The following is a 27450-nucleotide window of genomic DNA, read 5'->3' as shown; positions in this document are numbered from 1 at the left end:
AGCTTATTTTCTCTCATCCTTTTCCACCAGGCACCTGTGTAACCTCTCCTGATTCAGATGTCATGGAGAAATAGAGCCAAGTGTTATCAGTGTACTGACGGCACCTTGTTCCCACACTCCTTATGACTGCTCCCAGTGGCTTCACATAGGCATTAAATAGCACTGAGGATAAAGGTACCCCACAATATAACTACTAGGGTACCCCACAATATAACTGCTAGGGGACTGAAAAGCACCCTCCCAATGCTATTATCTGGACTGGAAATACTGTAATAGGGCTGCCCATGAGGTGAACTGAAACAGGTTCCTTGGGTGGCAGAATCCTGTGGGACAGCCCACCGACTGCACAATGGTGGCTCCCAGTGAGTTCTCACCAGAACCTGCAGCTGCATGACCCCAGTAGGTGACGCTTTGGCAAGGGGGGAGGCGGTAAACACACCTTCCTGTTTTGCTTCAGGTGGCCACCCCTGCACTGTAGCACACTGCCCCCATTCCATTCCATGGAGCTGGTCCAGTATGGTATCAGAAGCAGGAGCAGGGTCACACTCCCCTCGTCCCATCCATCAGGATTACCACAGCCATGCCTGAACTCAGATTGAACATATAAAGGCTGAATATTGCAAAAACAGCAAGACTAAAAATATTTCTAACTTTCCAAATATTCTTCTACTCCCCTTCCTTATGAGGAACCGTTGAGGGAGCTGGGTATGTTTAGCCAGGAAAAGAGGAGAATGAGATGAGATATGGTAGTTATATTCAAGTATCTAAAGGGTCCTCACATGGAGGATGGAGAAAGCTTGTTTTCTCTTGCTCTGGAAGCTAGGACCCGAACCAGTGGCTACAAGAAACAAGAACCAGCTACAAGAAAGGAGATTCCAACTAAACATCAGGAAGAACTTTGATTGTAAGAGCTATTTGACAGTGGAATGGACTCCCATGAGACGTGGTGGGCTCTCCTTGGAGGTTTTTAAGCAGAGGTTGGATGGGCATCTGTCATGTATTTTATTTTATTTATTGAATTAAATACTGCCCTATACCCACAGGTGTATGATTTAGTTTGCAGCGGGTTGGACTAGATGACCCTTGGGATCTCTTCCAACTCTACAATTCTAACGGCCTAGGACAGAAATGCTTAATCCACTGTCTAGACTTCTCAAGTACCTACACTGTTTTCACTGCTTCTCTCTACCTCATTCCACAAATGTAGCTACTAGATCCATACTTCACTGAGCACTAATAAGACCAGCCTTACCAGAATAACTCCTGCATGTTTATTAATGCCATTCTTTTACCTTTTAAATCACTAGGATCACTAGGATCAAAAAGACACCTAAACCAGTGGCATTATCGGCTACTCACTACCATGACACAAATTTAAATAATAATTGTGTTTACTAACTTTTGCTGCATACATAATATATACTTTCCCCAAGACTGGAAATTACGGTTTAGCCCTTACAGACCTATATTTCCTAGCACCCTCAACAAACTACAGTTCCCAGATTTCTTTAGGGAGCTCATGTGCTTTAAATATAAGGTGTGAATAGATGCACATTTTAGTTTCTGAGCATATTAAGATAGTGAGCAGCTGTGGTCTCACATGGCACTGTGCTTTCCAGTATCTCCAGGAACTCTGCAAGTAAAGCTTTTACACACACACACACACACACACACACACACACACACCGGCATAGCAGACCAGCTGCTCCCCTAACAACACCCCTGACCCCAACCAAATAATTGCTGTCCTCAATTTGTCTCCCTTCTTGCAGATAATGTGCCCAGGCTTCGAGAATTGCTTTCCAATGGAGTCTCTGCTTCAAAAAGAAGAAAATTCAACAAGGAAAAAATTTTCTGAAGCAAGCACTGAATTCTATTACGTTTCCCCAATTGGTGCAAATTTACTTTGATACTGACAGCTGAAATTGCCATCCTGGGGGGTCACACATATAATCACTAAAGCGAACCAGGTGTTTGGGAAGGGCAGCTGGTTCTACAGATACTGTATTGCTTGTTTTTAAAGGGCCAGTGCACAGGAAAGACCCTGAGAGCCTAAGAAACAAAACTAACTTCTTCAGTAGCTGGGCCAAAGCAATAGCATACGATGCCAGGAAGAGTTAGAATAATTTGTTCAGCCTACAGGAAACTCTGTGTTGGAGTCTGCAGCAGCACCAACACAAGCTTTCCACACTTTTTTATTGTGATGTTTTTAACAAGCCAAGCAGCAGACAATAGTAGATGAGGGCACTAAAAAGAAGCTGAGCAGTCCATGATTGCTACAAGAGCAAATTAGGAGCAAAGGAAGCTGACTCATACTGAAATCAGACCATTAGTCTATCTAGCTCAACATGGTCTGCTGCGCTAACTGGCAAGTGGCAGTGTCTCTCCAGGGTTTCAGATAGGGCCATTCCCAGGCCTACTACCACTGAGCTATGGTAATTCTCCAACTGTTATCCCACATTACATTTCTTTCCTGTCATTTCTCTATAGAGTCCAGAATAGCATATGTGGAATTCTTCCATATTACAAAAGGTCAGGGATAACAGGTTAGGTGAAGAGAGCAATGATCAGGTTTGCATGACATGCTAAGCTAAGCCTTGTTTCTTCTTGGTTGCAGCTTGGACTTAGTGAGGACAAAGCTTAAGAAGAAGAAGAAGAGTTTGGATTTGATATCCCGCTTTATCACTACCCGAAGGAGTCTCAAAGCGGCTAACATTCTCCTTTCCCTTCCTCCCCCACAACAAACACTCTGTGAGGTGAGTGGGGCTGAGAGACTTCAGAGAAGTGTGACTGGCCTAAGGTCACCCAGCAGCTGCATGTGGAGGAGCGGAGACGCGAACCCGGTTCCCCAGATTATGAGACTATCACTCTTAACCACTACACCACACTGGCTCTTAACCAGAAGTCCTGGTTTTGGACAGCATACTAAATCAAACTTAGCTCAGCATGCCAGCAGAAAGAGAGGAGCAAAGCAGTGTGAGCTTCTTTCTGGCAGACTGATACATGGCTTCACTAAGCCAAGGCTTGGCTTAATTTTGTTGAGCAAAACTGGAGAGACAGGGAAGAGGAGGCAGAGAGAAACTGGTGCAATGTCACTGAGATTCATGGCTGAATGGAGACATGATCCCAAATCTCCCCAGTCTCAGTACTCCTGTCTACCGTGACACCGTATTGGTTTTATTAATTCAGCATCTTTACAGAAATTGTATTAAACCAGCAGTTCTTACAGTTCTTTAACAACACAGCAGCAGAATCCTCTCTTTTTCTATTTTGATTTCTCATTATTTTACCATTTTACTCTTAAGAAGTGACCCTTAATAGTATGGACAACTGAATTCAAAACAAGTAAAATGAAAAGCCATGTGAAAAATATCAGGTCTAAAATTATTAAAATATATTTAAAAGATTAGCATATCTGACATATCAGCTAGTTATAACTGAGAGAAGATAACTAAGGCTTAAAACACATAATCTTAATAATCAAAGAAAGTCAAGCTCGTCTTTTATACTTTCAATTCCTAGTGTCTACTTTTGTTAAGAAGAGGAACCGTTTCTCTAAAATGTTGTCTTTTGTACTGAAGATATTGATTTTAGCTGAGTAGATAATTTGTCTACCGTAAGCATATCCTAGATTTTACCATACAACCCCCAAGGCTTTTTCCCCCCTAGAAAAAGAGGTGCCAGAACTTGTGGAGCTTTTTTAGAGGAGCTCACCCCTTAAAATGCTTCACTTTTTCACCAATCCGCATGCTACCCACAGCCTCCGTTGTGCAACACAAAGCACTGTGCCACCCACAGCCTTTGACATGCAGCCCTGCGAGATGTGCCTCCCTGCTGAAATGCCTCAAAGGTGCCGGAACACCCCAAAGAGAAAAAGGCCTGGCAACCCCTAACAAGGAAGGGGAAATATATTCCACACTTCATTTCAGTGCTGTTTTAAATATGGATGAAACCAGAAGGGACCAATCCAATTAGGTTACATGTTATGTGCATAAGAACTTCACCTGCCCTTTAACTTATCATATCCTTGAAATGATGACTTTGTGCCAAGTGTGGGAAGGTACACCCATATTGTATGATGCAATAATGTCATATATTGTTGGCACACAGCTTCCCATGGTTTTGCTGTCAGTCAGTTCTCAGTTCCTGAGAAGAGTAATGGATGATATGGGATTGTGGGCTGGAGACCCCATCCTGGAGGATGTGGGTATGAAGCAGCACAGAGTCTCCCCCATTTCTATAAGATCATTGGATTCCTTTTGGATCCACCAAGGGTCTGGTGGGGATTCACTAGGACTTTTTAAAAAAAAAAGAAAGAAAGAAAAATTGAAAATTGCTGCAGCGATGTGGAGAACTGAATTTCCACTTGGAAAAATGAGATAACTGAAATCGACAGATTCTCCGTTCTCTCCTACTCAGGATATTCGTTAGCATGAAAGAGGAGGTGCCTCATCAGGTTACATTGTCCCTGACTTCAAACCTAGAGCTGGCCCTAGTTGTGGTAGTGGGGTATTATTTCAATTTGATGTGGGAAATAATCTTCTTCTGTTTCAATAGTCACTGCTTTACAACATTTTTAGTACCAATGTTGTACAGTACCAGGACACTACACTTTTACAATCTTGTATGCTTTTTTTATCACCAGGAAGCATTTTTTACCACCAGGAAGTCCCTGCATAATGTCTTTGCCAACTCAGAAATGTTTTTGTAAATTTAACTTTTGGTATAATAACAATTTCCTGTATTATACCAATAAATGTATTATATAATATAATTCTATAAAAATGAACCCACTGTTGTACATTTTTTGTTGCATTGCTGAAAGAACAGAAGTTATTAAGCATTCCAAGCCTTTATTTAATCTCCACATTCTTCCTGTTTAAAAAAAGGAAAACTGAATGGGTTGTCTAGAGAAATAAAATTTCTGGTTAGTAAAGCTGCTGAGATCCACCACCCGCTCTTGTGGGGGGAAATTATATCCCTCACCAAATTACATGGCACTAAATCTCACTTTATACTGGAACTGCCCAGCATCAGGTTTGGGCCAGGAATTGAGCACTTGAGAAATGTTAAATCACAGGTTCTTTTAGTGCCTTCAAGTTATAGACCTTCATTTTAAAGAAAATTAAAATGAATGCATTTCCCTGGGATTTTGTAGTGGCTGATATGCAGCAAGTGTTGCTTATTCTATGGTATAAAGAGCATTCAAGAGCTGCAGGAAACTTTAATGCATTCAATATTATTATTAAATTTATACAGCACTATCAATTTGCACCATCTTTTAGAGAGTAACATAATGAAGGCCTACTGGTTGGATTCTTTAATGGCTAAATGGATGTAAATGTTTGAGTCATTTCTAATCATAAATACATAGCGACAGCATCCCTTTGCCATTCCCTGTCCAGAATGTCTTCATTTTATCTGTTTCCTAAGAGAACTTCTCAAAACAGCCAAAATAAATATAAGAGTAAACAGAGTATCATTCATGAAGTTTTGGCTGGACAATGTGCATTGCCTTCCAACCAATTTATTTAAGCAGCTACTGCTGTAGCTAAAGAATATAAGCAGATGGAAGAGGAAACTAAGGAAGAGGAAATGAAGAATCAAGCTACAGGTCATGGGCAGTAAACCCTTGCTTCTAAACCCAAGTCTGCTCCCGTCATATAAAGGGGCAAGGGGTTCAATTTTAAGAGTAAAAGGGGGTAAACCAGCAAGGAAGTCCCATTTTCCTTTTCTCTCCACCACCCTCTGCTTGCCTGTCTGCTGCCTGCCACCTGACATCTTTTCACCAACTTGGCTCTACCTTCTAGGACAAAAGTTCCCATTGGGAGGGTATGTAGGGAAGGCAGCATGGACCAGATGAGAATTCCACTTTCTTTGCATACGCTTTTTTTTTGGAGATCTGGTCCCTGCACCCTTTGCACATGCAGGGGAAACATGCATTTGTGGCCATCATGGTTAGTTTAAGCCTGAAGCAAGGAAGGTCATTTGCCATGAAGCTAGTGATCTGCCTGCACAGCTTGCTTTTTAATTTCCATGGCAAGGACAAAGGGCAATAAGTGTGGGAGTGCCCGCTCAAGTGAAATGCATGGGCAAGTTCAATAGCAACACCAGAGACCTCACACCTACAAGAAGCCAAGGGGAAGATGTCTTGTATTCGTTTGGTACCCAGGTCACTAGATGAATCCACAGCACAACTGCACCAAAGTGATTTCAAGGGATAATTATAAGTACTCCGTATCACAGGACTGATGTTATTCTGTATAGACTCTTTCTTATATTTTAGGCTGCACTATTATCTAAAAAAAATCTTGGAGTTATCATCTAAACTCATCTCTGCTTTCAGTCAGCCTACAGGGTGAAAAATTGCAGCTCTGAAAAAAAGAAATCTGTCTGAGGAGTTAACCGTGTGTCAATGCAAGTGAAGAGCTTTGAGAGCCACTGATACAGCTCTGAAGTACCATTTCTTAAGGAATGTAACGCAAGGTGGAACCATTAGTAATGACAAGCAACAGCATCAATATTTGCATTTGATTTATTCTTATCGGAACACTAATAGCAACAGCATGCACGGTGCAAATGAAAGATTAAGATTACATACGCCAAGCAACGGGCTTTCAAATAAGAAGGATGTACAGCTGAAAAATCAGAGTGCAGTCACACATAAGCAATAACATAGCCAGGTTATAAAAGTGACAGCCTCTAGATTGTTATAAAAGAGGAGAGAAATGCAAATCCTGCTGCCTGGAACATCATGTTCTTTCGTGTGTCATGGTTATTGTGCCATTTTTAAAATGTCTCAGTTCTTACGTACACAAGATAAGATATAATCAGCTGCTCCAGAGCCATACTGCAAGTTTAACATCTCTCCTCTTTTGTGTGAAAATCTATTGGGAATGAGGTAGTGCTTGCTGAACACTTTATAATTGCTCTCTATTAGTAATAATTTACATTATATTACAGCTGTCACAGAATGCCAAGATAATTCTGTTCACCCCCCACTCCAATGACTCTTCCTCCTTTTCCTCTTAAGAAGCTTTTCAAAAACTCGTGCTTAAAAGGATCCTGTTCCGTGAGTTAGGTTCTCGCCAAAGAGAAGAGCAGAGGCAAAGAAAAGAAAGAAATCAATAAGTGGAAAGAACCTGATACTTGCAGAATGGATGGATGCTGATCACACCTGACTATGAAGCCCCCCTTTTTAAAAAGTGTTGCTTTGCTTTTTCCAGTTAGAAAATAGACTGTAAGGAGAAAGAATTTCAGTCTGACACTGTGACTAGTATGGCAAGGGGTGTTTCCAGACTGTCACTATTTCCCAGAAAATTCAGGTTGCATATTTACAGTTGAATTTGAAGGTTTTGCAAAACAAAAATGTTTCCCAAAAAGGCTGACCTTTTTGTGATAAGAAAAGTGGTGGGGAACTTGCACTGGAAAGTGTGGGATAATACTTGCTTAGATGCAACTTCATTTAATCTCTCTGCAAACAAATCAGAATGGATGCTCATGAAACATGTCATCTGAAAGCTCCCAAGGGATCATTCTGCATAGGGAAATAAGTGTGTGTCCATTCTTTAAATAAAGCTTATGTTGTCATTTCTGCCACTAAGCTTTTTCCATTTACTTCCTCCTTATGGTGAATTCTAAACACTACTTTGGGGTAGCTGCTATTCCCATGGCCAATGCGCTCTAACCAGGACACTATGGTAAAACCAAAATAGTGGCTCCTATGATAATGTTTGGCACAAGCCTGGTCATTATTTGGATATGCCTACACTGCATGATTGTAAAACAAGGATATTTGATTTTTTTTCTATAAACTTCTAAGAAGCTGGTGGCTATGGAGGGCTTGCATCAACCAGTGGGAGAGACTGAACAGAAGGTACTAGTGACTGAAGAGGGTCAATCTTGTCACCTAGAACCAGGTGCCACCTTTGCAGATAGGAGCAGACCCACCTACCCTAACAAAGTGGAAACTTGCTAGCTTGACATTCATGCAAAGTGAGAAAGTATTTAGAGTGACCATGTCTCATCTTTAAAAGCTTGGTGGGAGAGATGAGGAAACTTGTTGGGACATCTCTGTCACTGCTGTCCAATTCTGAACTTATTGCCCTGCTCGTAAGCTCCTGGGCACTGTGTCTGCTACTGTGTCTGCTACTGAGCCTGAACCACTACTGGCCACTTCTCTTACCTAGGCAGTTCTCTTTCCACAAGGGCCAACATTGATGCTGAAATCCAGCATCGCCTGAGCTCTGTGAGTGTGGCTTATTTCCGATTGAAGTGCAGAGTGTTTGAGGACCGGGACATTTGCAGGGAAACCAAAATGCTTGCTTATAAATGCCATCTCCAACTCCTCAAAAGATTTCATCAATGGTGTCTCTAAAATTTTTTACACATCTCTTGGGAAGACAGGCGAACTAATATCAGTGTATTGAAATAAGCAAAGATCACCAGTGTTGAAGCAATGATTCTTCAACATCAACTTCGTTGGACTGGTCATGTTGTGCGTATGCCTCATGATCGTCTTCCAAAGCAACTACTCTATTCCAAACTTAAAAATGGAAAGCATAATGCTGGTGGTCAACAAAAGAGGTTTAAAGACTGTCTCAAGGCAAATCTAAAAAAATGTAGTATAAACACTTACAACTGGGAAACACTGGCCTGCGAGCACTCCAGTTGGAGAACAGCCTTTACCAAAGGTGTCATGGGCTTTGCAGACAGTCAAACTCAGGACACAAGGGAGAAACGTGCTAAGAAGAAGGCACGCTTGGCAAATCCACACCGTGATCAACTCCCGCCCGGAAACCAATGTCCCCACTGTGGAAGGACGTGTGGATCCAGAATTGGCCTCCACAATCACTTATGGACTCATTGTTAAAACCGTGTTTATGGAAGACAATCTTACTTGGCTATGAGTGATCCCCAAAGAAGAAGAAGAATAAAGAATTTCTTTACTTACAAGTAAAAGCCTCTATCTGCATGTTCTCGATAGGAGCCAGGACAGGTATAACAGAAGCACATTTCAGTCTTCCATAACTTGAAACTGCCCACCTAGCAGTTCGAAAGCACCCTTAAGTGCAAGTAGATAAATAGGTACCGCTTTATAGCGGGAAGGTAAGCGGCGTTTCCGTGTGCTGTGCTGGTGCAGGCTCGCCAGAGCAGCTTCGTCACGCTAGCCACGTGACCTGGAAGTGTCTTCGGACAGCGCTGGCCCCCGGCCTCTTAAGCGAGATGGGCGCGCAACCCCAGAGTCGGACACGACTGGCCCGTACGGGCAGGGGTACCTTTACCTTTAACTTGAAAATACGTTTTTGTTCTCTAGATTTTATTTTAAAAAACCACTTTGAACGATCTTAAGTTACGTCTGTGATAGAAAATGGGTCCATCTTGAAACAATTCCAGACAGGAAGATAGCACTGGTTAGTGAGTGCATAGTAGCAACCTATTTTAACTCTGGTCCATAAGAAAAAATGTTTGAAAGCCTGGGTGGTCCTTAGGTGTCTCATTCTCAGCTAATAGCATGGGCAAGGCTGAACACAAACTTGCTGTGTTTGATAGACAAAACTTCTACCTAAGGATGATTAAGGCCTCTCAAAGCCGAGACATCTTTAAGTGGGAGAGAAACACTGGATAAAATAGACATTTAGCAGCAAGATCCCTATTGCTTATCAAGTTGTCATTTTCTTTTTTATTCTCCTTGTCAAAAACTGTTTATTTCAGATGCATGCATTGCTGAACAAAACCTCCAAGCTCAAATCTTTCTTTAAGATAAATAGAATAGTCCCATTTTAGATAACTGAAGGAATTCTTTATTTGTGTCCAGCATGATGGACTATTAGATTTAACAAAATCACTACAAAGCATGGTACACAAATAAATCAATCCACCGATTCAATCAACTGTAGCAACATTTACCACATGGAGATCTGAGGCAATTCTTGTTGGCAAACAAAACTTTTATTTCTAATCTTAACAGCCCTTGTTACTGAGCCTTTTTGTTCTCCTAAGAGATTTTAATTTGCCTTTGCTTCATACACTCAACGTGCGTGTGCAATTACCATAGAGGAACATCCCCATATTAGCTGCAGACTTTAGCCTAAGCGGATGTATGTTCATCTGATGTATGTGGTGGGTGTATTTGGGAGTGTTTGTATTTCTGTCTCTAGTTTTCTCCCTTGCACTTTTTTTGATTGTTCTGTCATTAGCTACAAACATGGCTTGTTAATTCCAAAGACATTTTATTCGGATTTGCTTTCAAGATTTTCTTCAGTCTTTTGTGAGCCACATTGGGTGCCTCATATTAGGATATAAAGGCAAACTATAAATGATTTTTCAATAAATACATATGTATATGATTTGTCAGTCACAGGATGTACATTCAGATTAACAGAAAAGGAAATGGTGTGTCAAAACTGAACCAAGCACGAGAAATTCTACTGCAAAGAGCTCCTTTGAAACATTGTACCTATTTACAGAGCTATTTTCTTTTTCATAGGATGCAAGATTGGGAGTTGTACAAAAATGATATTTCGAAGTATTTTCAATATTATTTAATGCATTATATATAATAGTATTTTAACTACAGAACCATGTGAAGTTCAAGAATTGAGGAAGATCTAATTCATTTCCTTTGAAAACACACACACACACAGTTCTGCTTTTCAAGCTATGCAAAAAATAATTAATAGCTTTTTAAAGGTAATATCTTTTTTTCATTTACCCCCACAGCGAAGCACATTCTTTCTTATATCAAAGGAATGCTTGCAATTTTGTGGTATTATGAAAACCCCAATTAGTGATCCACAAGATGTGTTGAAAAACAGTGCCTAAGGTGTTACAGACATTTAGTGGCTCACTTCCAGAGGCCTGAAAAATGTCTCTCTTGAAAGAAATGTTAAGAATTGAATCATTGCAGTCTGGCTGGGAAATGCTGTTAGAAATAATTCCTCCAACAGTTAATAAAAGCCTTTCTGTAGGGGAGGGTACAATATCCTCTGTGTACCAACAGGATACAGGAGGTGAAAAGACGGCCATGCTTCCTTTCGTAGTGCAAAGGCTTGCTACTAAGTGAGGTGCTGTTTACTATGATAGTCTGTCTCGCTGAATGGAAAGTATTTCAGGTTGTTGATTAACAGTCTCTTTTTAACTACTGGACAATGTTGGTTGCTAAATTATCTATTAATTTAAGTGACAAGTCTGTCCAGTAAGCAGGAGTCTTTGATAGAGTGGTTGTGAACAGTCACTGTACTTATTTACATTTATTTAAGTTTCAGTTGAACTTCTCTCCTTCCCCCCCCCTTTTTTTCATTTCTTGGTGTTTGACTCCCACAGTTTATTTCTCTGCTCTGCCCACCTGAATTCAACACTTTATTTGTAGTGCAGATGACAATGGATGGCATTCAACTAAGTAAATGAGTGAGCAGAATGACTTCTGCTTCCACAATGGGACTTGTCTCCCTCTCCTTCCCCTGTGTGTGCCCTGCAACCATCCCCAAATCTGCTCTGGATGATTGGGGGAGGTGGGGTAGTCCCACTGTGTAAGTGGAAGTCATTCCTACGCCTTTGGTGCCTTCCTCTCATTCCAATTTTAAATATTTGAATCTTAATTTACATGGGTGTTTAAAGTGACACACACGTAAGAACTGAGGTTAAAACAGATCTCAATAAGTGTATTTACCACAGCTTCTAAACTGACAACAGAAGGCCAAAGGTACAATTAAACCAGAGTAAGTGGGATATTCACTTTTCATAGAAGACAACTATTTTGGATTTATTCTGGTCTATATTTATACACATCCTTCACTTATCCAAAGTGCTCTCTAATATATACAGTTTTATTGCAACAGCAATCTACATGTCTAGTTTTTAACCACCTCTTCCACCCCCCACTCTGGAGTTATACATTGCAGTGAGGGAAGCCGCCACTGTGATCCTAAATAATGTGGATTTTGTTATGGGCTTTATTTCAAGTTCCTGTTAGTTCTGGAAAGATGCCACTCCAGCTCAAATCTTTGCAGCCTAAAGTTGGCAATGTTGTCTAGAGAGAGAAGGGAGGCCCACAGCTGCAAGGAAAACAAGAATGTGCCTTCTGATTCCACATTCACAAATCTGATTAATTCTGCATAATTGTAGTACTGAAGCCTTGGGAGCCATGAGTGAGTGAGTGAGTGCCTGTCTCCTGGTTCGCTTCTTGCTAAAGCTCTGGAATGCGAATGAACTACACAAGACAGCAGCACCAGGCCACCTTAGATCCATATGGAAGATTGTTACCTGTGACACATCAACAGAGTTCACTCCATAGAACTTCATAAAACAGACCAGAGTTTATTTATTGTTCCTTTCAAGTGGTCTGGGGAGCTTTCATTTGCTGAACCTCTCAGAGAATGTGTAAGCTACCACCCCCTTGTGTAAACCACAGAACTGTTCAGATGTGTTTACAAAACCAGAAACTGGTTCAATCCATTTAGACACATGGTGCTGCTGTCTATCCAAACAAACATGGCAGATGGCATTCTGGTCATATCTGCTTCAGTGCTGTCTCCTAGCACTTCTTAATTTTTCCTTTCTAACCTCTCTCATCACTCACAACAGCTTTTCGCAATCCCCCCTCCCAGCCCCCATACTTTCTCCTCACACTACTAGTTGCTTATTTTCTGTTATAGAAAAAAGAATGTCATACTAAAATTGCAGATTTTTCTGGCCTATCCTGTTTTTTGTTTTTGTTTTATTTTTAAAAAAAGGCTGGTGGTGGAGGAGAAATTTCACTCTAGGATTGCAAAATGGCTAGGACTGTATATCATGCTAGTGTAAATGGTGGAGAGGATAAGAAAAAGTGGATATGGACAATGAAAAAAGTCCTAATAAAAAGCGGCATATAGGTGTTGGTATAATGGCTGGAATGATTAGGATAGTATGACATTTGTCCAAATGGCCATTCAATAATGGATGCTTTTGGTAAGGCATCTATTGTATGTGACACCAACTTTTCCCTTTGGGGGAAGAACCCTCAAAATTACGTATTTGTTATTTAAATTTATATCCCACCTTTTCAGACAATGATAAAATAAAACAATCGCATTAACGTATGAAACACACATATAAAACAGACAAACAACAAATATGGGCAGATATCCATATTTGCTTCAGGGCACAGGGTTAGATTTGTGCAAGCCTCTGATCAAATAAGTTCTCACATACTTATAGATATTTTTTTAAAAAAATTATATATGTTAACTGGATTGATATGGTGGAGTCTCCTTCTTTGGAGGTCTTTAAGCAGAGGCTTGACAACCATATGTCAGGAGTGCTCTGATGGTGTTTCCTGCTTGGCAGGGGGTTGGACTCGATGGCCCTTGTGGTCTCTTCCAACTCTATGATTCTATGATTCTTTGTTTTAATTTCCTAAACAATTTTACTCAGTCATCTGATAGAAAGCCACAGTTCTTTGTGTTCACGTATTTGTTGGGAAACATTTGTGTACTGGAGTTGTTAAAAGATCTACAGGAAAAGGGAGAGGCTATTGAGATGTTTCACTTCCTGAAGGCATCTGAGAAGTAAGTACACACTTATACACCCTCATTATACATAAAAGCATTTGAAGTGACTGCGTGTCCCTCCTGTTGTGGATGCAGAGATCTGCCAAGCATTTTAATATGAAGGAAGGAAACAGAGGGAGATGTATGGTTTTCATGAAGGCAGAGAAGTCACACTGACAATTGCTGTACAGTAGAATAAACCTACCATATTTAACTAAACAATGAGTAATTCCTGTTGTGTTTAAAAATATAGAACAAAATCCTGCTCCATTATATTGGGTCCAGCCCAGTGAAATTCTGCTTTAAACAACCAGTGAAGAGTTCATCCATGTTGTATTTTGTAATGTGAGGTAGTTTTCTTTGATGTGCCAGAGAACTGTTCTTATGCTCTTAGTTTCTGATTCCACACCCTAATAAGTGACGTACATGAAGTGTTAGCTGACAGCAGGGCTAGGTTTACCTCCTGTGGATATCCTGTCATGCAACTGTTTTGGAAGCCCATAGCCCTCTTTCTTCCCCTTTCCATTCTGGAGAAACAGTGAGGAGTAATGCTGGTCATGATGCTTATACTCCATCAGAGGAATAATGATCATGGCTCTCCATTTTACAGTTACTCGTTTCAGAATCAAACATAATGTTCCATAGTTCCTCAGTCACAGCTAGAAAAAGTTGTTTCCATGGTACTGAGAAACAGCTCTGCACATTGCATTTCTTAGCATGCTGCATGCTTTTACGCAACCAACCAAAATGTATTACTGCGTAACTCTAAACACCCCACTGTGGGTTTGATCACTCTAGTGTGAAACTGGATTGTGTGTGTGTACCAAATGACTGCTGCAAGTACTAATCAACATATCCTAAAATGGTTGTATATCTATATCCTGAGATGCCATAAAATACTTGTGCTTAGAGGCGGATATAGAAATAGTGAGAGAGAAAGTGTGTTGTGGTGGTGCTAGTACCTGACTCCAGTCTAGCTGGGGGAGTAAAGGCAACCATTGGCATAGTTTCATCTGTACAGATATTTATTCCAGCAATTGGGTGCTGCGCCAAGACGACATGGATTAATACCCTGATCTAAAGCATATTGTTTGGAAGAAACTGCCAACAATTTCAGTGTAACTTTCAGGCATGTAACTGTGCATATGTAAACCACCTAAATCCAAGTCATTATGGGCAGGAGTCACTGAAACCACTTCTAATGCTTGCACAACAGGGCTTTCCCTCCCTCTCTTCCTCCTGAATGCCCAAAATTGGCTTGGGAGGTTGTCAGTTGAACTCCCAGAACAGCACGCAAGGGGAGAAGAAAGGTGATGATGCCATCCAGCAAACTGTAATGCTTATGGAGATGAAATGTTCAGAGGAGTGTGATGTTGAATTACACCCTGTGGCTTTAAATGGGTTTTTAGAAATCTGTATACCACCCTATACCCATAGATCTCAGGGCAGTTCACAACATAAAATATGACTGTACACACTTTGGATTTAAAGTAATGTAATTGGATAGATGCTGATCTTCTCTAATCTTGGTCTCAACACCTTGAAACACCTTTCTTTAGTTATTCCCCTTCACCCTGGGATTTTATTCCTGCAAATGTCAGAAGAGCAGCCACAATAATCTGCTGCGTTAAAATGACCTTGCCTTTTCGCAGATACAGATGTCACTGGCAAAGTGGTTGGCAAGAGAAAAGACAGAGTATGGTATAGTGAGGAAAGGCAGGTTGGTGAGGAAAGATGTGTTGAGAGAATGAGAACAGCAGATAATTGTTTAATGCTTTTCTTAAATAAGAAAACACCTCAAAAACAATCAGTGTCTTCACAGGTCTGGATATTTCTCAGCCTGCCCAACAGTAATCAGTAAATAATGAAGATAAAGGCAGTTCATAAACTATACCAATTAATCATTTAATAATTTGTTGAAGGGATTTGATGGTTCTTGAGATATACCAGTTAAATGTCGGAAATGTGTCTGCTATGATGCTAGTTTTCTAGATTCACAGACTAGGCATGGTGAATGCAATCTTTTCCCAGTAAGTGACTGAAACAAGGATGGTATTTGGTCATTAACCAGAGGCACTTGGTTGCTCTTGGAAACTCCTGATTAATGTCACATTTTAGAAATCTTTTCCCACTGGTCCCCTTTCTGACATTTACTGAAACATATGTACACTATATACACATTTGTGTTTCCACAGAATACACTAACTGCACTTTTTATATACACAGATAAACATTCCTGGCAGACATACGAGAGCCATTAGGAGCCCTGGAGACAACCATGTTCTACTGAATTCACAGGGGGAGCTTTTCTCTAGCTATAGCAAGTAGATGGTAATATTGTTTTTCCTGTGTTAGTAGCTTTTCCAGTATTTTCCAGCCTCCCTTGCCCACAACATGTGGCCGGTACAGCATTACCTCATGCCCCTCTGGCCATGGTCCATTCCTCTGAATATTGAACTGCTAATTGCCCCACAAAACTTCAAAATCCCTTTCAATTTGCCCTATTCCCTTTCCAGCCAAAATGCTTTAGAAATCATGCATAGCCTGGTCTCTTTCCTTTACCCAAAATAACCTCTTTGGAAAGACTTCTAATTTAGTGTCCTTTTAATATAAGTTGTTCCCAGCCTGCAAAATAAAGTATGTAGTGCTTTTTCTCTGGAGGCCGACATGATTTCCTCCTTTTACCATCCCTGCTTTATTAAAAAATATAAAAGCCCAATATTTAATCCCCCCGTGTTGATTACTAATGCTGAAACGCAGCTGCTTGGCTACAGCCACCTAGCCAATCATTCCCTCCACAGTCACCACAATATCATGTGGACCAGAAGTTATCCTGCCAAAAGCAATACATATACTCCCTAACTCAGCCTGTACCCTCCAAAGATACACTTTCTCTTTATGATTCAATCAGAAGTGTAGAAAAGTGTTCATGTTGACCTCAATCCTCTTTGAATGATAGCCTGCAGGTTCCTACCATGGGGTTACTGTGTGCTCCCGGTATACCTTCACCACATACAGTCCTAATCTTCCTTTCTGGATGCAAAAGTATTGTGTGACCAGTATGGCATCTGTATGCTATAACATGATGTTGGCTGCTTGCTTATTGCAGCCCTTTTCTGGACACTTTGTACTTGTTGCTTGTACAGTAAGCATGCTAAAGAAAGAAAGAAAGGGAGGAAGCTCCTCTGAATATCCACAAACTTTCCAAAACATGTATTAGTTTAGGGAAGTTTTTTTTTTTTAATGACTGCTGTTTTAATGTATTTTTAATCTCCTGTTGGAAGCCGCCCAGAATGGCTGGGGAAACCCAGCCAGATGGGCGGGGTATAAGTAATAAATTATATATACTAAAAATATATATAAAAATCCAAGATGAGATAGTGGCCCTGATTTATAAAGATATGCATAGGGCTTTCTCTAGGAAGATGTACAGGACCACAATTCTTTTCTATGGCTTTAAAATTTGAACATTGATGAAGTCAGTACAGCAAGTAGAATGTTAACAGAAGAATCACTGTTGTACTTTTCCCTTCCACCTGCCCATTTCCTATGGTGGCCTTTCCTATACTGCACTTTGAGATATTTGCATTGATGAATAGGTTTTTTTATTGCATTATCATAAGTGCAAGTTAGTACATCAAATGGTCAGTACAGAGTGTTTTTAAGTGCCAGATACCCACTGTGCAAGGAAACCTAATGTGCATAAAAGTTCAGGCAGATAATCCGTATTCTACGAATATAGACCAATCTGCTCATTTTTCTTTCTCAGCTTTCCAGCCTTAGGTTTGCCACACTTCAATATCAGTTTGCAATTTCTTTTTTTAAAAAAGATCATCATGAAAATTAGGCAGCATATTAGTGCTAATTTCTCCTAGTATACACTTTTTATAAGCACTTTCCCCAATATAATGCATTTATGCATTTTATTTTCACTACTATGTACACTTTCCCCTAATAAACACCTTTTTGTTCAGAATTTTTTGTTGGAGTATTGTTTTCCAAAATTCAGAGAAGTGGGAATTTCAAAGGATAGCTATGTTTCGATTCCCATATTGTTTCAGGAAATGTGAATTAGGTGTGTTCACATTAAGCTGTAAAATAAACTGAATTTGTCCCCCATTCCTCCCTTATACATAAACATTAACAACTGAAAAGCTCAATCAAAACTCAGTCAAGTGTAATCAGCTTTGATACAAATAATCAAGACAAGAACTCTAACCCAAAGAATGTTACTGCCCTATTTTGAAGACAGACACAGAACAAATGTCTGAAAATGACTGATTATAATAAAAGTATCTTCTTGATCTTACCAACATGTATGCTAAAAGAAATGGACCTATACTGACATTTTCATACTACCTGAAGATGCAGAGTAAATTAGGATCACAGTAATTGCCAGTATGAATATTTTGTCTAAATAACACAGATGTATTTTTTGTTGACTTATTTGAATCACCATTTATAAATATACTAAATGGCTTCCTAAAGTAACATTTTTAAAGAAGTCAAATATCATCAATCAGATTTGGCTGAAAACATGCAAGAGGGGAAACACATTTAAAATATTTGCAAGACTTTACTAGCTAGGCACTAAAGGTGGCATCTTCAAAAGTTCACAAACTACTTTCAAAAGAAGTATCTGAAGAAGTGCATGCACACAAAAGCTCGTACCAACAGCAAGCTTAGTTGGTCTCTAAGGTGCTACTGGAAGGAATTTTTTTATTCTGTTTCGACTACTTTCATAAAGTAACTTTGATTTCACTTCAAAGTTCAGTTTCAACTTTTACCCCACTCTTAGGTTCAGAAGAGCAAAAACATTTATAAACAAGTCATAAAGATAATTTGGGTAGAATTCAGGCAAAGTTAAGCACTTTAAACGCCCCCTGATTTCATTGGAAAAACACTTTAGCACATTCATAAATATATGTACTGTGTTAAAATTAGTGGGTTTTGAAATCTTTGTTTATTTATTTAAAAAAATATTATTTCCCTCACTCATTCCCTTTTGAACTTGGGCTGGAGGAGCTAACAAGCTTTCAAAGCTGGCTTTCAAACCCACCAAGACTGCATCTATACGGTCCCCAAACTTAGGAAACATTTTTTTAGCATATTCATTAACAATGATACATGCGGAACTGTTAGGTTTTTTCATGGATGATTGCATTTAGGGAGTACGTCTCCAGCATACTGCTCCAAATTATTTAAGTAAATTAACAAGTTAGCACTAAATCACAATCTTGTTGCTCCTAGATGACTATTCTGAACACATCTTCCCAGAAGCAAGTCCCAGTGAGTTCCATGGGGTCTATTCCCAGCTAAGTATAGAACTGCACCTTAAATACCTAAATAATAATAATAATACAATTTTTCTTAAGTGTATTCTCACATAAGCAACATTAAGCTCATGTACTACATATACATAATTCATTGGTAAAAGCAACACATTATGTAAAATGCCATTTGTCAGCTTTGACTTTTCCAAGTCTATCAGAAATGTCCCTGCGCAACAAAAGAACTGTATAACATTTTCAGTTTACCTGGCAAAATATTTGGACCATCGCTGCTGTCCAGAACGCTTCTCTGCTTTGTCCCCCGAAGCTCACTTTTTGATTTCCAAATGAGCTTTACCATTCTGAACATCTCAGGCAACTCCCAACCTAGGATCCCCTGCTGACGAAAGGGCAGGCTGCCCGTGGACAAGGGCATCAGATCTCCCTCAGTCCCCCACCGCCTACCCATGTCCGACACGTTGAAAAACCTATTCAGCAAAGGCATCCTCAAAACACAAGGCTGCAGCTACTGGAGAGGAAAACTCCTTTGGCTCCAGGAGAAAATATAAAAAACAAAACAAGCTGCACATCACTGACCCAGTGTACAGAGAAGGCTCCTCTTACGCTGGCAGCAGCCTTGTAACTCCTGAAGCTGAATTGGTCAAAACTCCCTGGAGAAATGTACCTTTCAAAGCTCCCCAGTCGGGAGTGTTCTGGAACTGTTCCTTCTCGGATACATGCAAATATTGTCCTCGCCCTTTCCCTCCTCCTCTCTCAAGTTTTGAGCTAACTGCACTTGATTAATCCCAGTTTACTGCTGGAACTATAAAGGAGAATACAACCGATGAGATATTTCTTTTCTCTCCCCCCCTCCCCGTTTTACCCTCTGAGAGCTCTGACTATAAGCCACATGCAAACAAAGGTACTGGCAAATACACCCACAGGGGAAAAATTATTTACCAGTTCTGCAATAATTAGGCACTATAATGTGAACTGCGTCTGGCTTCAAACACAAGAACTTTGTCAAGCTATGTTCTGTACTGAGGGACGGAGACAGACAGAGAAAGCCTGAGTAGCCTAGCAAAGCCATCTGAAATTTACCTCACTCTGGCTGGACCTGCCCTTAGGGCCATTTCCCCTGTTCTGCTAATGACTACCTTCTGGTGTCGATATTAAGAAGGCTGTATTTGAATTTATCTGCAAAATAATCCAATTAGCGTAAGCTTCCCAACCCCCCCCTTTCCTCTTCCCAGTTGTTTGGTTTTCAATCTCAGCAAATCCGAGGAGCAGACTATTAATCAAGGCACTTTGTAACCTCAGCCGCCCTTCAGATGGAGAGGAAATAACACTGATTCACATTCCAGAATGAACTGTGAATGAGATGAATCAGGAAAGCAGTAAGATCCAGAGATGGCGTAATACCTAGCAGAACAGCTCTGAGTTTGTTCTGAATTTGAAATTTTGTTTTTTAAAAAGAAAAATAATTATTAAAAGAGCAGAAGATGGTGGTCTTGGTAGACTGTCAGGTGAAAAATCAAGCTGTTAAAATTAAACTCATTTCCATCTAGAGCTCCCCCCCCCCAAATCTTTAGCTCCCTCACTGTACAGTTTGCCCTGACTGAAGCAGCAAGTTCATATGAGGACATCTGTTGGTGGGGGCTAATAGATTACACAAAGAATTCAATAGTTCCTCATTATTCACCTTTGAAGACAACACCAAAGACGTCCTTCTCGCTGCTCTTCAGGCCCTTGTGCCATCCACAGAAACAGAGGGCCCTTCATTTCAAGTGTTTTCAACAAACAAACTAATGTTTGTACTGATGTGCACAAGTAAGTATGTTTTGGTGTACAAAGTGCCTTCTAATTCCTAAATACTTCATTTCTGCTCTCTCTTTTTAAAATTTACTTGCTTCTTTAAGAATAGCAGCTGTTCTAAGCTACCGAAGCAGAAAACAACAAAATAAATCACCAACAAATTTAACATTACATGCCAAGTCAGAAGGGATTTTTTTTCTGCAACAGAGAACACAGAGAGCATGATATAGCAGGTTGAGATTTGCATGGGGGAGACCCAAGTTTAAATCAATGCTCATTATGAAGTACATTGATTGACTTTAGGCAGCGAAGTATCTCTTGACTTCTGTTCCTTCATATGGTTGATTGTGAGAATAAAGTAAGACAAACCAATGTATGCTACCCTGAGTTCCTTGGAGGAAGGGTGGGATACAGAAGTGTTGGTAGAGCTGCAATCCAGAACACCTACTAGGTTGTAAGCCCCACTGAAGCCAGTAGAATTTAGATCAGAGTAAACACATATGGGGTTGCAGTGTTTAAGTAGTTAATATGTTTGCATGATGGCTAATTATTTGAACTTCTCCACAAGAAAAGTTAGACAAGACATGGAAGATGATTTTTAAGAACACTGAAATCAGTTTGAGAGAAGCATTGCCTTCAAAGTGCACACACACATTTCTTTTTCTCACTGTCATCTCTGATGTTGTTTTGCATGCTTTTCTAGGTTTACCTACAAAAGCACATAAAACCTGTTTACTAGAGGCTAAAGTTATATGATTGTAAAATCCACTTTCAGCATTCTGGGGAGAGGAGCTATTCTTTTTTCCCTTTAAATTTCAAGTCCTTCTGCCTTTTCTGCACAGTTTTACAAGAAGCAAAATTTAATTTCAGCTTAATTTTTGTTTTCATTCCAGCCTAAAATTAAGCATATTGTCCTTTTCTAGAAAGGAAAATCTACTTGCAGATAAACAGGATTTTCATTCTCAGAAGAAGAAACAGAGCGGGGTGAATTTTAACATCCTTAGGTTTTAAAAAACGGAACATACAAGGTTATCCTGCTGGTGCCAAAATCATCAGAAGCAGCAGCATGATACTTCCACTGTCCTAAAATCCTTTGCCATGTTTACCTTAAAGTGTTTCCACCTCAAACAGAGGACGGCTGTATTATTAAAGAGTTTCTCAAATGTTCTCTAATCTGCTGTGCTACAAAAATTATTTCTCAACTCTGCTGTAGTTATAGTAAGCACTTCAATGTCACAGTTGCACCAAGAGCAAAGTTCTTCTTAAGTATTATACCACTGTTGTTGCAATTATATTATTTTCCAGTAGTGGTTAGCACCAGGATATCCTGACCCTTAGAACAAAGGGGTTAAGAAGAAAGAAAACAATGACATTCTGTAGGATTCCAGATGCACTGATCCATTCATAAAAAAAAAACATGGCTGTAAGCCTGTTATGTCCCAGACAGATAGAATTCCAGCTGTGATATGTGTGTGTGTGTGTGTGTGTGTGTGTGTGTGTGTGTGTCAGTATTAACAACTCTGTCTGTTTCTGACCCCCCTCCCCCCTGTCAGGTTAGCCCTGATAGACCTGTAACAATTTTACTTGCCGTGGTGCACTGAAATAAACCACCTGGCATGCTCAGACGCCCCTCACTTCTTCAAGCAGTCATGTATGGGGGAGGCGGCAAAGTAACAATGGTGTCCCCCAGTGGGGGTGGGGGTGAGGTTGAAGCAGCTTTGGGTTGTCAGCAGTAGCTCCACAAGTGTGCAGGTATGAATAAACTGTGAACTCTCCCAACGTAACTGTCACCTTACTCTGCCATATCCTTATCCCAGTGAGCAGCAGCAGCAGCACTGTTCCTGCCCCCTTCCCAATGCCTACTGTTGCTGACTTCTTCCCTGGTGAGACCCTGCTTGCTGGGTCCACCCAATGCTGCTGATTCAAGCATGTTGCAGACTACATCACCATGAGGTATGTGAAGATGGTGGAAATCTCTCATATACTCTACCTATGATTGGAGCTGGTCAAAAACCACACTTGGAGGCCAAAAGCTGATCTGTGATGATTTCAGTGCATAATGTGAGTGTGTCGGAGTGCCTGCCGGAGATCATCGACCAGTGCGACCAAGGCAGTTTCAGTCCCATGATGAGGCCTGAATCCCGACTGGAAGGGATCCAAATGGTCCGCTTCTTCTAGGCGTGCCTAGAGTTGTTCAGCAAATACTCGCTCAATCTCCTTGCCCAAGAATGGAAGATTTGAGACTGGGTAATAGTTGGCCATCGTGGCCGCATCTAAAGATGGTTTTTTAAGAAGCGGTTTAATAACCACCTCTTTCAGCGGGTCCGGGAAGGCTCCCTCACGGAGGCAAGCGTTCATCACCCCACGAAGCCTATCGCCCAGCCCTTCCCGGCTAGCTTTTATAAGCCAGGATGGGCAAGGATCAAGGAGACAAGTGGTTGGTTTCACTCGTCCAAGCAGCCTGTCTCCATCCTCAGGGGTAACAGATTGGAATTGATCCCACACAACTTGACTAGACAGGACTCTAGCACTCTCCCGCCCTGGCCCTGCTCCCACGGTGGAGTCTACTTCTTCTCGAATCTGAGTGACTTTATATGCAAAAAACTTTGCAAAATCATTGCAGGAGATCATGTGGCCTGTACTGGGCCCTGATGGCGCAGGTGGTTCTGCTAAACTGTGAACCACCTGAAAGAGTCTCCTGCTGCTGTTTTCTATGGATGCAATAGAGGCGGTGAAGAAAGTCTTCTTCGCCGTCGCTATCGCCACTTAATGAGAAGATGCTTCTATGATTGTTAAATTATCAGGGTCATCTGAACAACACAACCACCATTTTATTCCTAACAAATAGCTGTGCTCTGAGGTGAACTATGCAAGTATTTCACATCTGGTATCAAAGAACGAGCAGTTATTATTCACATCACATTTTGAAATAGCTAAATCTTAAGGATTTCCACATATTTGTGAACTTGCTTTTAATCTACCATGTGTCTGATGATAAAAGAAATATCTGCTGTGTATCTTGCCAGTCTGTTGTAGTCTACTAGAAAGCCATCAATAACCTAGTGTACTTGTGTTCATTTTAGTTTCTGTCTCCCTCATCCATTTCCCTTTGAAAGGAAAGGCAGGCTTTAAGTTGGCACCAAACTGTCTTTTTGGCTCTCAACTGCCTTGGCCTCCTGCCTCCCAACAGCTCTCCCACAACAAATTAGTCAGGACCCACAAAAGTTGTTAAAAATCCTTTGTCCTTCCACTCCAGTCATTTTCATTCCACTGTCCAGACACTATTCTTCAGTGATAACCTCCTGTTCTGCCATGTCAACAACTTAAATGATACCTCAGTCAGAGGTTTTGCCAAAGGTTCCATCAGAGTTTACCCACTGATACCTAAACAAATGAGCCCACTGTTACATATTCATTCTTTCTGTAACCCCAACACTGGGAATTGGAATCCCCTGGGTCTCATTGCAAAATGGTCAGTACAGGCATGAGGACCTAGTGCTCAGATGGATAGATTGGAGAGAGAAGAAACATAAAAGTATAATAAAACCACCTACAATTGCTTATTATTTTCTAGAGTTATGTGTGGTTATTGCTAAAAAACCTATAATCATAGGCCTGAGTAATCTTGAAGAAAGATGGATGGGCTGAATATGCCTTTTAGATACAATTTTTGTCTTCTTCTATGCCATAGTAGCAGCATATAAAGTGACTGACTGCAAACCAAAACACGGACTCTTACTTGTTTCATATAAGATGACGAGCACTTTGCCTCTGGCATTTTGGCACATGGTGTGAACCCTGGTTTAACATTTTTTCCTAGAAAGCACTTTGCAGCAGGAGTAAATGGGGCATGAACATTGTAATAGTCAGAGGAAAGCAAATGAGGTACTTGTGTGCTTATTTGCTTGGAAATGAGATAAGATGTCCCCATGATATGATATCTTCATTGTGCTTTTGGATTTTGAAAACAGAAATGAGGCAATGAAAAACTCTGTTGAAGATAAAAACACATACAGATGAAGTTTTTAAATATTTGTGGACATGAAATCTCTAAATATGCAGAATAAACTTACTGCTTTCTCCAGTCGGCATATATTTAGAACACGAGAATTTCATTGCTGGGTCACACAGAGAGGACCAGCTAGTCCTCACTTTTGTTTCCAACAGTGTTCAGCTCTAAGTCAAGTCTAGTTAATGACAGCAATCCCTTATAAAGGGGTCCCCAACCTTTTAGGGTCTGGGGGCACATCTGGAGAAATGGGGGGCACATCACTGGAAAAATGTTGGAGGATATAGAGTCATTTGACCCCTGAGCCATCTGAAGGCAGCCTTGCATAGGGAAGTTTTCTTAATGTTTAATGTTTCATTATGTATGTGTGTATATATATATATATATATATATATATATATATATATATATATATATATATATTGTCAGAGGCTCAGGAGCAGAAGAGCAGGGGAGAGAGGAAATAGAGAGCGGAGGAGAGGAATCAGAGGGGAGCGTAGGGGAATATGACAGTGGCCCGAGAGATTCCATGAGCTTCTCCAGCGAATCAGAAGATTCCCAGGAGGGAGCGCCTATGGTAAGGGCGAGGGGAGTCCCAGGGGGGACGTTCCATAAACAAGGAACCAGAGGGGAGTCCCAAAGGAGTAGCGGAGGATCAGGACCAGTTCCCCCACCAGAGCACAGTGGGGGGGAAGAGTCGCATGAGTCAGGACCAGCTTCTCCTCCAGCGGGGAGAGAAGATGAGTCAGGGGTAACCACGCCCCCATCGGGGAGTGGGGAAACGGAGGGAAGGCCAGGTCCAGCTAGCCTCCCCGAAAGAGGGAGCAGTGACACAAGTGTAACGGTCAGAAGGAAAGTGGGAGGCTGCGCGCGCGCGCCAAGTTCAAATGTGGAGGAGCGCGGGACAGCAGAAAACCCGGATTGGGAGCCAGGTCCTAAAGCCCGAAGGAGGGGGGGAGAAGAGTCGGCGGACTCAGCGTCAGAAGAATCTAGGAGGGCTGAAACTCCGACTAGCAGGAGGACCCAGAGAAAGAAGGAACAGAGGAAGAGGTGGAGTAAGGCTAGAATCTTAAGCTGGTGTCAGGGGGGAGGAGATTCAGATGGGACTTCTACGGTCTAGGGCATAGACGTAGCGTTGCGCGCTGCGCGTCTGGAAATGAAATTGAACTTCAATAAAGACTTTTTTACTTGAGGAAGAAGCAGCGTTGGTCTTGTGTGAGCTGGGACCTTGGGCAGCGCTGACATATATATATATATATATATATATATATATATATATATATATATATATATATATATGAAGCTGCCCATAGTGGCTGGGGCAACCCAATCAGATGAATGGGGTATAACTAGTAAAATTATTATTATGGGACGTCCCTATTTTCATCGGAAATACTGGAAGGCATGCACAGATACCCTAGCAAAGAAAAAGAAGACGACTAAGCAAAGTACTTAAACATATCCTAAAACACAGAAAAACCAAACAAACCAAAAGATGCCCAATTAAAAATAAAATACAAATATTTGTAGGGACAAAGGGGGTGTCTGAGAACACTGCAGTGCCTGTGAGCCCCCAACAGAGCTGTATCTGAACATACCCTCCTCTATTACAGCTACTACAGCCAAGTACAGCTAATTGTCATGGATGGACCTTTCCTTCATAAATATGAGCTGCTAGAAATTATCAGATAGTTAAAGCAATGTATCCTCTTCTGTTCATGTTTTGTTGCATGCAGTGCGTAGTGTAATGTGTAGTTTGCTCCTCAGGCAGGGTGGCTGAGAGCGACAGCCTGTGGCTGGAGACTAGACCCAGAAGTATACCAAGACTGAAAATCTGCACGGGAGACAAGAGAAGAAAGTATACTAAGGCTGCAAACCTAACCCCAAATCCATGCTGCTGGAGCAGGTTATGATTGAGTGAATTTTGCTACCTCTGGCTTCTATTTGTGATATGGAGCCTAAAAGCTGCTGCAGCAGCCATGAAAAGCACAGAAGAAGCAGCTATTACTGTAGCAATAGCTGGCACAAGACCTGAAGCAGGCCATTACCAGGCAAGAGTGAAGCAGGGTCATTTATCTGCTGCATCCTGGGCTTATCTATTCCCCAGAGAGAAATCTAATACATGCCCCTCTGCTGCATAAGTCAGATTTTGGTGGAGAATCTGCTGCTCACCCCTTCCCAGTGCTTCTCAGGATTGCTCTTCCTGGTGGGAATAAATCCCTAGTGATCAGTCACAACATGACTATGGAGCCTCTCTCTCTCTTCACAACTTCAGTTTAGGGTTGAATTCCTACTGTACAACAAAGCTTCAAATTGCAGGATGTCAATAACATGAGGCAGTAAACCAGGGACTTTGGCCATTTGTAAACAACTGCCACTTGAAAGCCTCTTACTCTACCTTCCTCAGATACTACCCTGTGTGTGTGTGTTTTTAGAGCAGGTAAGAGCACACACATTCTGCTTCTGTTTACATTTTTTACAGGCTTTATGTCAGGCAAGATAACATTGGCAGCTGCTTCTTGCCTTGTTTCGGGCTCTTTCAACCATAGGCAAGTTCATAGACTAAGATAATGTAATATGTAGGACTTAAATGATCCTTTTCCTTTGGCTAAGCACATTTTCTTCTCCCAGCTGAGTCACAGGTGCTGAAGAGGTGCTTCACATGGCATGGGCTTAGTCCTCCGTTTATTACATAATAACAACTAATACTTTGGAAATGTTCCTGCTCATATATGCACTTTTATACAAAAGTATTAGTGTAGGAACTGTGCAGTACCCTCTGTAAAAATAAATGGAGTACCCTTTTTTGCTGGAATACAACTATTGA

At 41.0% G+C, this 27450-nt stretch overlaps 1 protein-coding gene across 3 annotated transcripts in view; it reads right to left on the bottom strand.

Moving 5' to 3' along the window:
* Window positions 1-27450, bottom strand: part of PDE7B (phosphodiesterase 7B) — a 162943-nt gene that overhangs the window by 48538 nt on the left and 86955 nt on the right. Inside the window, exon 1 of one of the 3 annotated variants that reach the window (XM_053381991.1) lies at window positions 19067-19972. The exons of the other annotated variants lie outside the window; for them this stretch is intronic. Coding sequence (XP_053237966.1) covers window positions 19067-19304 — 238 coding nt within the window. The 5' untranslated portion in view covers window positions 19305-19972. Of the gene's footprint in view, window positions 1-19066; window positions 19973-27450 lie in introns of those variants that run through there. 3 annotated transcript variants of the gene reach the window in all.

The sequence above is a fragment of the Podarcis raffonei genome, chromosome 3, assembly GCF_027172205.1.
Source record: "Podarcis raffonei isolate rPodRaf1 chromosome 3, rPodRaf1.pri, whole genome shotgun sequence".
Classification (NCBI taxonomy): Eukaryota; Metazoa; Chordata; class Lepidosauria; order Squamata; family Lacertidae; genus Podarcis; species Podarcis raffonei.
Note: the sequence above shows the minus strand (reverse complement) of the source record. Positions and strands in the feature narration are given on the sequence as shown.